General features: G+C 28.3%; 1 protein-coding gene across 4 annotated transcripts in view; it reads left to right on the top strand.

The window, feature by feature from the left end:
* LOC111034785 (acetylcholine receptor subunit alpha-like) overlaps positions 1 to 13,987 on the top strand; it is a 48,438-nt gene that overhangs the window by 26,383 nt on the left and 8,068 nt on the right. For all 4 annotated transcript variants that reach the window (XM_022316145.1, XM_022316147.1, XM_022316146.1 and 1 more), the window contains 3 exons: positions 870 to 914; positions 1,814 to 1,923; positions 2,004 to 2,184. In XM_022316145.1, coding sequence (XP_022171837.1) covers positions 870 to 914; positions 1,814 to 1,923; positions 2,004 to 2,184 — 336 coding nt within the window. The remainder of the gene's footprint in view (positions 1 to 869; positions 915 to 1,813; positions 1,924 to 2,003; positions 2,185 to 13,987) is intronic.

Genomic DNA, 13,987 nt, shown 5'->3' with positions numbered 1-13,987 from the left:
TATACCTGACGAAGTGATGACTGCCATGTGACACGTGATAGTGGAAAATTCCAAAATCTCAAATATCTTTAAAAACTAAATTATACCGAACCACGAAAGAAATATTAGAATTAATATTACTGCTGTATAGATAATCATTGCTCGTTAGAGTATTATGCGCAGTTAAATATAAAACTACCTTTTTCATTGCAATTTTTATATTTTATCTTAAGCTATTATAAATGTGTTCTTAATATAATATTGTATAATAAAGGACAGATATTGTAGCTATTTTTTAGCTGCTAATGACAATTCTCAGTTATATATTAAAAAATATAATAATATATACATACAATTGCACTATTAATTCAGTATGGAATGATTTGTATATCAATTTGTATAGGTAAACAAATAAACAATTGACCGAGGTTTTGTTTTGAGTAATTTCTGCAAAACTGTCTCAAAAATTATGAGAACGACCGAATATTGAGAACAATGTGAATATACTCAACAGGGTAGGATTTTATGAATTATAATAAATATAAATAAATTGGTAATACATAATGCCACTCATGACTACATATTTGACAGTGATTTTAAAATTTATAAAATGTATTATGGTTTATTTTACTATTATTTATTAAAAAATAAACATTTGTTTAAATAATTAATTAGTGCTAAGTAATTATATTTTATTTGGTTTTGTAAACAATATACAGTAATACAAATTACGTATTTAATAGTTACCTACTTTAAGTTTTGTTTGAACAAAATTATTAATATTTGTGTTTAGTCAACATTCAATATTTAAATTTTGTTTAAACACAATTAACACTTAGACATTACCTTTTGGGTGCTAATTTAATATATTATTTACCTTTCTGTTACAGAACCTTAAAAACCAAATTATGACGACGAACTTATGGGTGGAACAGGTGAGGACAAAATAACTCATCGTAATTTATCATTAAGCAAATACATTAAAAAAAATCAATAAAACGAAAGAATTAAATTATATCATTATTTTAGATCCTGAATCTTTTGCATTTATAAAAACGGATTTTTTTTTAAATAAATGTTTTGAAATCACGTTAACATTTTGGAACTTGAAGTCTTTGGTAAATATGATTTGACTGCATTTGAATACAAAATTTCTCTCTGTGTCGTATTTATATAAACTTATAAGTAGGCAATTGAATATATTCAAATCTACTTGTAAGTTATTTTTATGAGCATTTGACATTTTAAAATCTTTTTATGAACTCTATACTAAACCATGATTGACCCAAAACCGTTTTTCAAGTGCAATGATTTATTATTCCTTTTAAATTAAAAATCAAGCATTCCCGAGGACCATGTAATCCTTGTTCTAGACTTGTTTCTTATAAAGTTATAAGTTTGACGTGAATTTAAATTTACTAATTTTACAATTCTCCGCTACATTAATAATATTTACTTTTAGTTTATAAATATCATAATATTTTATGACGAGTAATGACGCGACAAGGTCAATCTCGCATCATACCGTGTCTTCGGTATAATATACTTATAAGCCTATGTAGACAATTTGTATTGTATTTTTTTTTTTCGTACCTATATAAATTAAAATTAAACTAAATCAGTTGTATACAGAGCCGCACAATGACCGCTGACCAATGTACAATTACTATAGGTCTCGTAAAAAAGTGTTAATTGTTTAAAAAAAAAAAAACAAAATATGTCATAACTCATTTGTTTGCATTAAATATAATACAGTGCACTACACTTGACACACTATTTATTATGATTGTTAACCACAATATGACCAAACATAATGTTTATTTTATTTTTCAAGTATTGGTACGACTATAAGTTGACGTGGAATCCTGACGAGTACGGTGGCGTCGAAGGGTTACACGTACCGTCTGAACACGTCTGGAGGCCAGATATTGTTCTCTATAACAAGTAATTGTTTTTGCAACTATACGGAAACGCATAATTATATTTATTCGATTAACTCTGCGTGTTATATTATTTTTTCGCAGTGCCGACGGCAATTTCGAAGTAACGTTGGCCACTAAGGCTATGCTCCACTACAGTGGTCGGGTCGAGTGGAAACCTCCAGCTATTTACAAGTCTTCCTGCGAAATAGATGTAGAATTTTTCCCGTTCGATGAACAGACGTGTGTGATGAAATTCGGTTCGTGGACATACGACGGTTTTCAGGTAATTAACCTTACGCCTATTTTTATGTTTTTTAATCACCGTGTCGTACAGGTACACCTATCTTTCGAAAGGTACCAAAAAATATAATATTCCACAACTATTTGAATTCCCTCTTGTTATTAGAAACAAACACAAAAATATCAGACACCATCAAACATACGGGTCTCGCTGGAGGACCCGCACAGCCCTCCTGCTGCTTAGGTGCTTAAATGTAACTAAACAATGTGCTGCCTCAGCTCATTTGCTTCATTGGCCTATTACTATGGATATTATACTGTTTTTAATTTTTTGTTTAATATAACTTTGTGTGCTCCAAACTGGTTAGCATATAACTACAACAACAGTGGCCGAATGATTAACACTGAACAGCCAAACAGATCCCCCACCCTCTCGGTGAATTTTAAAAGTGATTATAATGTGCTCTACAAATTGCTTTCGAGATTATGTAAGATAATTAATACTTTATTTTATTTAGTCTCTATTAAAATCGTATCTACGAAATTCGTGCATGACATTTTATTATTATACATTGACACGATCTTAAACTGTTGAATAATATAATCTTTAGAAAAGTATCTACTTTTAGGGATACAATATTTTAAAAACTATAAACATTGATGAACTTTACGTAGACTAAACTATTAAAGAGTTCCATTTTGTTTGAAATTTCTTCGATTCGGGGACACGTTTAATTCACGAGGGAAGATCGGACGATGGTCACGGAAAATAAAAGTGTCGAGTATTTTCCCCTCGAAATATGTAGTTATTTTTATAGCCGTCAATCTACTCCACCAAGGGTAGGTGCATGGTGCGGTTTTGCGCAATTTCCGGAAAACTTGATTGCCTCTAAAGTTCAGCCCTTCTAAATACCAGTGTTGAGAATGTTAAGACGGTAAAGACTAGAGAGGTACGCGGAAAGTTCGTTAATTACCTACTTACGTAGCGCAGATGTTTTGATCATAAAGTTCTTGTTCCATATCACCAGCACGTGTTGGCGAGGTTTAATCACTCGTCCTTAAATCAATAAAACATAATTCGAATGAAACTTACAAATTTATTATTTCACCCATAACACAGCGATTTATACACGAATTTATGTACCCTATTATAAAAATTCATACTCAGCATAATACCAAATACTTTACTATTCCTAATAATTATACACTTTGTCCATGAAATAATTGTTCAATATTTTTTTCTAAAATTGAATATCCTTGTTAGTTATGTAATACTCTAAATAAAGCAAATATTTTAAAATATATTTTAATTTGTAGACAAAAAATACTACGAACAGTAGGTACCCAATAAAAATTACAATCCCCTACTTACTTTGAGTGATTTGCAGATCTTCAAATAAAGGCCTACTTAATTAGTACCTAATAACTATAAACGCTATTAATTTTATATAATTAGTATACGAGTACCTACTCCGTTTAACGTAAATATGTAGATAATTAAACAAGAAGAAAATAAAATTACTTTATCTTGAGATTAATATTTTTGAAAGTGTTTTAAAGCACAGTATAATACTGAGTTAACTATTCTAAAACCTATTATACGAGTACGATATATTTTAAATAACTGTTAGTTGTCCGTATGATTAAACTATAAGAAAACGTCCATTCATGTTTTGACGTACATTTGATAAGCTTTTATTACATTGGATAAGAGTAGATTAATTGTAATTTGTCCAACAGTCAAAAGTTCGAATCAGTTTAGTTTTTAGTTTTTAACAGTTAGGCGATAACTATCACATCAATAAATGATTCGTAGTGTACGAGTGCTGATTGAGATTAGTAATTTCAATATCCACGGACAATGCATACAATATACTACTAAAACTGTTTTCGTTTTGCCCACAAGTATAATTATAGTAATGCTATTAACATTTTACTATATTGAGCATAATTAATTTGTGGAGGAACTTTAGGTGTTCATTAACACCCTTTAGGAATGCAGGTAAATTCATATTATGTGCATTTATCTTTTTGACTCCAACTATTTTCACCTTACTAATAGCACTACATAACTCACAAATCTAATCAAGCCACTACCGCATAGTTTTACGAGCATACCTAAACATTGCACTAATTGTGATAAAGATTAAGCCAATCCTATAGGCATTCAAAAAAATTATTTTGAAAAAAGTTTAAGCTCTGAAAAATAGTTTCGCCAAATTTTAAATAAAAAAATAAGGACTCTCTTATTCTATTTCTGGTGAGTAGTGAAACCCTCTCGCCGGCTAAAACGCAACTGGATTTTTTAAAATTAAATTAATACATAATTAATTAAAATATGAGGCATTTCCTTTTACTTTTACTTTTTATAATTATTTATCATTATAATTACTTCTAGTATCACATTGTTTTACACATTGTTGATTTTTTTTTTTACATTTTTGTTGAAAGAAAAATACCTATTATAATTTAATAAATTATAGTAATTATTAAACACCTACCAAATTAAAATTTAGAAAGGTTAGGTACGATTAGAGTAATCGAGCCAAACTCTATCCTATAGAATATTTACCAAACAATTTCAACAGAAACATTTTTCCAAAAGTAACATTAAACATATTATTATAGATTAATCTCTCATTGTTACATAACTCGGACGTCAGTTAAAGTTGACAACAATCTGTTAATGGCATGTTTTGAACTACTAATGCACAGCGTAGTTTGAAATTAGTTCTGTGCTGTTAACATTTACTACAGAAAATTATATAGAGATAAATGTTGGCATTTTATTTGTTTTAAAAATAACGTGTAGGTAATAATTTATTTAACAGCATTACGGTTCAATATTTTCAAAAGTACTTGCCCTTACTATAATATCATCAAATGATTTGCATACTCCAGTTTAAAACAATGTGCATATTATTTATATCAAAACATTTAACCGTTTCAAAAAAAATACAATATTTAAAATGCTTAAGCATAAGTGCTCCGAAAGTAGGAATATAAACTATCACATTAGTATAGGATGAATGCATTTTAAGATTAATCGGTTTATACCATTTTATAATATAAGACACTTAAAACCACAACAGAGTACAGTAATCACTGGGGCTACGATATATATGCAATAAGAAATTGCAAAATATGCATGTTGTTCACCAAAATATGCAAAAATATGCAAAAACAGTTTTTTTTATTTCCACATAACATAACATATTTTTACATAAAAATCAGAAACTGATTTAAAAAGAAACTTCCTACTAATTAATAATTATTTATTTTTTATTATAAGCAGTTATAATTACATTGAATATTCCTGTAATGAAATGTTCTTTCAAATTTCGAAACACGAACGACAAGTGATGGATGGATTTATATCGGCTGAATTTTATTGTACAAATGAAAAACAAAAATAATGTACTTATAGGTAATCCTATCGGTCGTCTGACTAAGATTAGATGGTAAATTCACGATAATTTTAAAAATAATTCAATAATTATAAAGTTAATTAATATTAATATTTAAAATTCATATGATTTCAAAAATCAAATTCAGCAATAGGATGTATTATGTTCAAAATATGCACAAAAATAAGTTGTTCTTTTTGATCGAGAAGGATGGAAATCGAGGATATATCTGAAAACCAATCAATTTGAACTCAAGGTGAAAAACCTTCAAAATGCAAATGCATAGAAATCCTAGTCCTAGTTATCACTAATTAGTACATATTATGTCATTATAGGCAATTTACTTTATTCTACAAACTGTATTGAGTTATTTAATTTGAATCAGTAAAATATGCCGATCAACACTCAACAAAACCACTAAGACGAAAGAATCCAAAAATTGAAAACCAAATCAAGGAACTGTTGAATATAAAATGTTTTAATTTCCATTCGGTTTTCTGTTCCACTTATTATTGCTGCGCCGTGCAATGTACACACACATTTTTCATAAAACTTTTCCGTGGAAAAATTGAAAGGTGCCCAAATATTATTCGTCCACTTCGAAACGAGGAAAAAGCACTTAGTTTTATTGCTTTTCTTTTCGTTTTCCTGCTCGTGTGGCTTGGGCGCTTAGATATTTGACCAAAGAAAACTTAATATTATACTAACAAGTTCAATAAGTCAAAGGGGATTGTTTTAGTGTTTTCAAACAAAAGCTACAATACAAATTAAATCCCAGAAGGGTTTTCCTTTATGGTGCACCGATAATTTTCAAACTTGGTGTGCAACTGGCGTCCACATTGATTGTGTAAGCTTAATCTTCTATTTTAGTATATACTACAACCACCGTTTAATAAAATAATACAATGTGTACGCGACACAGTCTATAGTATTTGTTTGAATACATTTCATTTTCATATTTTAGAGTTTGATCGCTACTCGGTACCTATAAATGATCTGATTCATTTTTTCTGATAGCATTAAATAATTATTATGTTATTAAAAAAAGCATTGTCCTGTTTAATATTATAAACTATTTTATCATTATTTTTTTTTCAAAAGGCTTAGACATCATTAATAAAGAATATTGCTATTGTATTTTTTTTAATATGTAGCCATGTAAAAATGCATACTTTGTTTACAACTCATACTATGAGCCACTGAAAATTAACTGAAATCCTTTTATAGTTTTATGCGATGAAAGTTAAATTTTTTAGTTGACACAAAAATGTTTGTTATTAATATTATAAAGCGTTCTTGGTACAACATTTTTAATTTTTATAGCATTTTCTATAGGTAATAGTTTTATTACATTTTTGTAGCCCGATAATTATTGTATGAAATATTACGCAATATATTTTTACAATGACCAAGATTTTGCAGTCTCTGTAATCTGAATCTGTATAATACGTTAAGAGGGTAAAATATAGAAATTTAATTAACTAAGATCTATCTAATTCGAAAATATTGAAAAGCGATTTTAAAGTGAAACTACTGCAATTCTAAAAATCAAAGACTAGTAATTGTAATTGTGTCTCTGAAGATTTTTATTTAATTTAATATATTATCATATCATATAAATATGTGATATAAATTTATTATACTTATATTTCATTTCCATTTTGAATTATTTATACGTGCATGCTATATTGCAAGTATGAAAAATGATAAAAGAATAAAAAAATTTTGAAAATATAAGTAGGGTGTTCTTGGGGTTTTCTCTCATCATTATATCGCCAGCTCTCCGGCCTTTTAGGTTACCCTCCGTGATGTGGAAATTAAAAAAATTGCCGGAATATATAATTTTATTTTTACTTCAAACCCATCCACCATAATACTTACCTAGGACCCTTAAAAATACTTGTGGGCGCACAACCAAAAAAAGGTACTCAAATGCGACTGCCTCTCAATATCCCCTTCCCGACGTCACTGCTTTAATACATTTCTGTAGTATGCTTAATAAATTATCTTATATTATCATTACTGTAATATTATCAAATTACTCATTAACATCGTGTATTATCGGTTTGTGATTACCGTTAGATTCGAGCCGCAATGTGAATACTATACAAAACCTATTGTTATAATTAATAATAATGAAAAATGGCACTTGTTTTTAACAACACTTACCTATAATATTGATTATTTTTGAATGAACAAATAAAAAATATAAACTTACAACACTGACGATTTTCGAATACGATATTAAAACTGTCACATGAAAATTTAAAATAAAATGATTATGTTAGTAAAACAAGTCTAATAACATCTGATTTACGCAATTCACTGTTTTTATCTTTTGGCCACCATTTTTTATTTGTATCATTTATTTATTAAAACAGTACAAAAACATATTATTAATCATTACTGTAATATACCTATGCTATCGATATTTTATTTTTACGATTTATTACGGTACATTTAATTAATACGTACCTAGATACCTACTTGATTATTATAAAGATCAAATTATTTGTGATTAGTAATAATTAGTAATTAAATTACCTCATACCAAAAATACTTACATATACTGATACCAATTATTACCTGGGGTTGGGATTATTTCCCATGCGATATTGGGACTATTACGGTACAGCATACGCGGTATGTATTTTGGCGAGGGTTATGCGAATACTTTGTATTAGCTGTTATAAAGGCTGCCATAATTTCGGTTATAAATTTTAACGCAGCCCATGCTAGAAGAGAGAAAACGAACGGTTCGATAAAAGGGCTGTTTCTACCCCGTTTGTCCTTCCTTCTTGTTTCACCCCTCGGCACTATTCATTTACCCCACAGCACATTCTACAGGATATCCTTTTGAATCCCACTTCTAACCAAGGTACACACGCACGTAGTGAGTTTCTATACATCCGATACGTTCAAAGCAGATAGAAATAAACAAAATCGGACACTTTCTCACTCGTTTTCTCTTTATCTTTCCTGTTTTTTCCTATTTTTATCCTTGTTTCTTTGGATTTCCTCCAAAAAGGATTACATTTTTTTATCCATGTACACGTTTTACCACCACTAAGGCAGCATCACTGCCACCACTACTATATCACACGTACTTAGCATTCCCTACTTTAGAATCATTATGTAATGACAGAAAACACACATTTAGGATTATACAGTTATAAAATGCTTTTGAATATTTGTTTAATTCCATTTGTCAATTCCAAACAGGAAATATTTAATTATTGATCATTATAAGCGTTCACTGTTCAAATTTTAATTAATTAATAAATAATAATTAGTAAGCACTGTAATCATTTTTATATATTACGTAAACAATCAAAAAATTATTACTTACTCTTACTTATTTAAATCATTTAAAAAATAATTCAATACATTTGTATTGAATTACAGGCATGATGAATGATGACAAGTACCTTGTATTTTGCATACATTTAATAAATTATAATTGCATTTATACCTATAAAAAATAATTTTTTTGTTGCTTACGCCAACTGTTCAAAATTTAAATGGATGGCAAAATAAGTGACATTTAATTCGGAATAAGATAAAAAAATGTTTACCATAAAAAGGTAGATATTTTTACCATCTTGTGTTATCGTAAAAATGGTAATAAACTAAATACAATATAACCTATAGCCTATAGGATATATAGTTTACTACTTAGACGTATCTTCATAGACCGTTATAGGTAATAAACTAGATGGATTAAATTGTTTGTTTTATTTGTTTAACGGGATTCAAAATGAAGAAACGAAACATTTTTATTTAAAAGAAGATTCCATATGTTTGGATCGGTTATGTTCTTTATTTAAGAATAATTCATTCATTTTATTTGTAGTACACATTTTATGTTCAAAATGAAGCGGTGATGCATTTCCTACCGATTGGCGATTTGTGTGATTTTTCTATGTAATATTGTTTGGGATAGTAAAAGTATTCCTTAAGTTTCAAATAGCTCTTGTATCGATTGGCAAGTAACCAGATAGTGGTAATTTAGGGGGTGGCAAATTTATATTGATAAATTATTATTTTGTATGAATCATATAGAAAAAAAAATATATTTACATAATTTTAATCATTAATTTAAATGTTCAACCTTCTATTAAATACAATTATTATAGCTCAAAAATATAAACCGTTTTCATCAAGGTAGTTACATCAATAGTAAAATTAGTAACTGTCAAGTTTAATCTTTGTCCTAAAAAGCTTATATGGTACCCAATTTATCATGGTCATACAAGTTTACCTATAGGTTGATGCACTCAGTCTCATTGATATTAATATATTTTTAAACTTTTTTTATTCGTATTCCTAAATAAATTTCATATTTTTGTTCAAGCCATACAATCAAAATAACATGATAAAAATTTATTTCATTCGAAGAATAAAAGTGTTTGAGCGTAATAAAAAAAAAGTTTACAATGATACAATACTTACAAGGAGTGCGCATTTTGCATCACTAAAACAAAAATCAAAAACAGCACATAGTACTATACTGAAAAATGAAAGCATGTGCTTTTATATATAGATAAAAACAATGAGTTTTATTAAAACGAATCAGGACAATGTAGGTACAAAATGTATCTATATTGCAGAACTGTTTTATGTCCCCGTGACCATCTTAAACCATTTTTAAATATAATTGAACTATCTTATTGCATAAAAATATAATTATATGTATAGTATATTTAAATTAAAAACATTAAAATATGATTCGTTGCTGATACAAAAATATTATCCATGTCCTAAAGAGAAAACTACGAGATACTATAGGGACATTATTATGATTGCTAAAGTAAAACACTTTGTTGATTTATAAAATAACAATGATTAGTATGAGAAAAATAAAGCAAAAAACAAGGTAATTCGGCAATATTGGACTACCCGTTACTTATAGTGTCTGGTGGGCCGTACGATGAAGGGCCACAGCGTGTCTCACAGTTTCAAATGCCAAAGTGTCTAAATAAATAAAACAATATAGGTATACATTTAACAATCATTTTCTTATTTTATTTAATATTAAATTAAATAACTAGGGAGTTTGCCCACAGATCGCCCTATATTCTACTCCACTTTTAACTCTCAACTGTAATTTTATCAGACCTTCTTACATTTTTATCTCGCTCATGTACCGTTGTATTATTAGGATTCAAAAATATTCTTGGCTCAGCTAAAAAAATAAAATTCAGTTTATTGTAATTTGTAATGTTTTATCAAATACTTTATTTCTTATGACTATTTTTCAACTTTAATACGGTATTTATTTCTGATTCACTTTCGAATCGAAATAATGCTACATGAAGTTGTCCATGTGTAAATATTGTTTCATTGCATATTAAAAATAATAATAGAGGATAATAGATAATATAGTACAGGTGTTAGGTATTCTTAAAAAACTAGAAAATAAAGATTTCAATACCAACGTATTATAACTGAAATCTTCGCTGAAAAATAAAAACTGAAATACTTTTTGGTATAATAATATAAAAATACACTTCACACCCACTTGTAAAACACCGTAAGAAATTATAATAATGATTAGAACACTAGGTAATAAAAATTATATGTTTGTCTGTAATAATAATAGACAACACATATTATTTTTCTTTCTCGTTGTTTTAATGAATATTTGTTTTTATGGATCGTGGAGCATTTTATAATAAATAACCTAATAACTGTTATATAATAATAGATCACTTCTAACATTTTATGTTAATTTTTAATTATCATTTATTTATCATTTCCGGAAATAAATAATAATATTTTTGTCTGGAGAAATCCCGTAGTGGAACACTGGATACTGTGTGTCTCGTAGGAAGATGGAAGAAGACTTTTCATTGTGTCGGTAATCGTGGCTTATCGATATCGTGGGTCGGATCATTTATTAATCGCTTGTTCGTGTTTCTGTTTCTCCACACACCCTTTCAGTCGGCCGTCTGCATGAGCAGCTTGCACACACACTTACACAGAATATTATTTGTTATTATTTTACGGACCGGATGTGAATACCGGAGAAATATATAAAAGGCTTTAAAAAAATACACGCGTAACATAAAAATGATAAGATAAAAAAATTAATGAACCACTATTTAAAAACACATACCTAAATATACCATTGAAATTCTAAAATTGTTAAAATGCCTTAAGTTATTAATTAAAAAATTAAATTAAAATCATAATCAATAAACATAGGAGGTACTTATACAATATTAAACACTTATGATGAAAAATTAATCATATTATGATGTGATCATATCACACGGCGTTATAGATAGGCATTTTAGCAACATCACTGCAGTCGTCCTATGTTCGTTTCTCGTACCTATCCATACCACAATGAGGAATTAAATACCCATAAGTTGGTTGAAATTAGTATTCATCGTCAATGCATGTTCTGTGTGATCCACCAAGTAAGCTATACCAATTTTTCTTCAACAATAAAAATAAATTATTCAAAACCTGGTGTTCAGAGTTCTTAAATATTAGACCATATTTTCGAATATACTTGAGATTTTTTGTATCATTCAAAAGTTTTTTGTGGCTTTACAAACTTCTGATTTTCAAATGAGAACCGCCTTTTTTCTTTAACATTATTCAGTAAATATTATTATTTTTGAAAATGTTGATATATCTAAATCAAAACTCGAACTAGTGGTTTCCGACTTATTAGACTACAATATGTACTCATATGTACAATATGTAACATTAGTAGTCAGTAACATTTAGTCCGTGATAAGCCGGGTTGTATCACAAGCTAATCGTAATGTATCTAATCGTGTTTTTATTAATTATCATTCAGACAATTATGAAAAATTATAAAATCCTAATTGATCAATATAGCTTACCGATTATAATCGTTAATTCAAATAAAAAGTTAACAATAACTATACTGTTTTAATGAAAAGTCTAATTTAACTTTTTTTATGTATATAAACGAATAAATATTGAATCATATATTTTACATGATGCGTATGCAGTGTAGTGTGTAGGCATATCTATTAATTATTATTTTCAAAGTAAATAATGTTTAATAATTCAGAAAATACTCGTTACAATTTTGATTTAGATACATCAATGTTTAAAAAAAAATCATCTGCTGAATAATTTAAAGTAAAAAAAGGGTGGTTCTGTTTGAAACGCTTAAGATTATATCGCCATAATACGGTACCCAAATGGCACAAAAAAAGATCATGTTTTTGAAAATATTATGGTCTCAAAGTCTGTTTAAAATTTAAATTATAAAATAACTATACTATTTAGAAGAGGGGGGAGGGGTCGGGCATTTTTGGTAAACCATGTTGTACAACGGCGGAAAGCTCACAATATAAACGAGGCACCCACAAAACCTTTGTGTATTGCAGTTATAGTCTTGCTAACAATATTGTGATCAAAATATGTAATTTGAATATTATAAATTCGATTTCCGTTGGATCTATTAAACCATACATCTATATTGAGAATTCTGTAAAAAGTATTTGTATCATTTTTTTTTATAATATGTATTTCAATACAAATTTTAGTTTTTATACCACTTTTAAGACAATTTAAATGTACCAACCGGTTAATTAACATGCTTAATTTATGACGTTATCCATATTACAAGCACTGTGCATACTGTTAAAAAAAAAATAAAATGTCTTTTACCAAACAATTGACATTATTATTATTGAACTAAGTCTTGATATCGGCAATAAGTAAAAAAAAATAATTTTATATAATATCCGAATTTTCCGGGGAAATCGTCAAAGGCACAAACTGAATAAATGTTACATTGCTTTCACTGCGAGTTACAATCACTTTAGAAATTATTGGAGTCAACGTTGCACACGACCTGTACCAATGATTATGCTACAACAATATAATAACATTAAGATTCTTTCGAGTTATATTAACTTGCATCAATCGATTTCGCTCACTTTATAATTCTGTTTGACAATTATAATAACTCGAACATAACGAATTATATCGACTTAAAATCAAATTAAATTTAGTGTCATACACTGATTGGTATATGCGCCGATCAGATTTATTATTACTCATTTGGTCTATACATCTAATAATAACATTATATCTACATAACAACTAGATTTGCTGACAGAAAACCACTACTGTGTTGTAAATTATAATAGCAACTGTATATGCACCTACATTATTGTTAATGCAGCTCTTAACAGAAATAAGAGAATTTTATAGTCCACCAGAAAGTTGCAAAGGTTTTTTTTTATTTTTTCAATAGCCCGTGGCATTTTGTTCGTCCCGTCTTTTCTATATTTTTCTCTGCTGGCTGTATTTTATCTTTTTCTTTTTTTTTTTTAATATATTGTCTCGGTGTCTCTCGGACCTTCCGTCATCAATATTCATGAGAACCAGGTCATTCTCCCCTTGTCAACTTAAACGTCGGCCTTCATTGCAAACGTATTCATT

The sequence above is a fragment of the Myzus persicae genome, unplaced genomic scaffold, assembly GCF_001856785.1.
Source record: "Myzus persicae strain clone G006 unplaced genomic scaffold, MPER_G0061.0, whole genome shotgun sequence".
NCBI classification, from domain to species: domain Eukaryota; kingdom Metazoa; phylum Arthropoda; class Insecta; order Hemiptera; family Aphididae; genus Myzus; species Myzus persicae.
The sequence above is the reverse complement of the archived record's forward strand: the minus strand, read 5'-3'. Positions and strand labels throughout refer to the sequence as shown.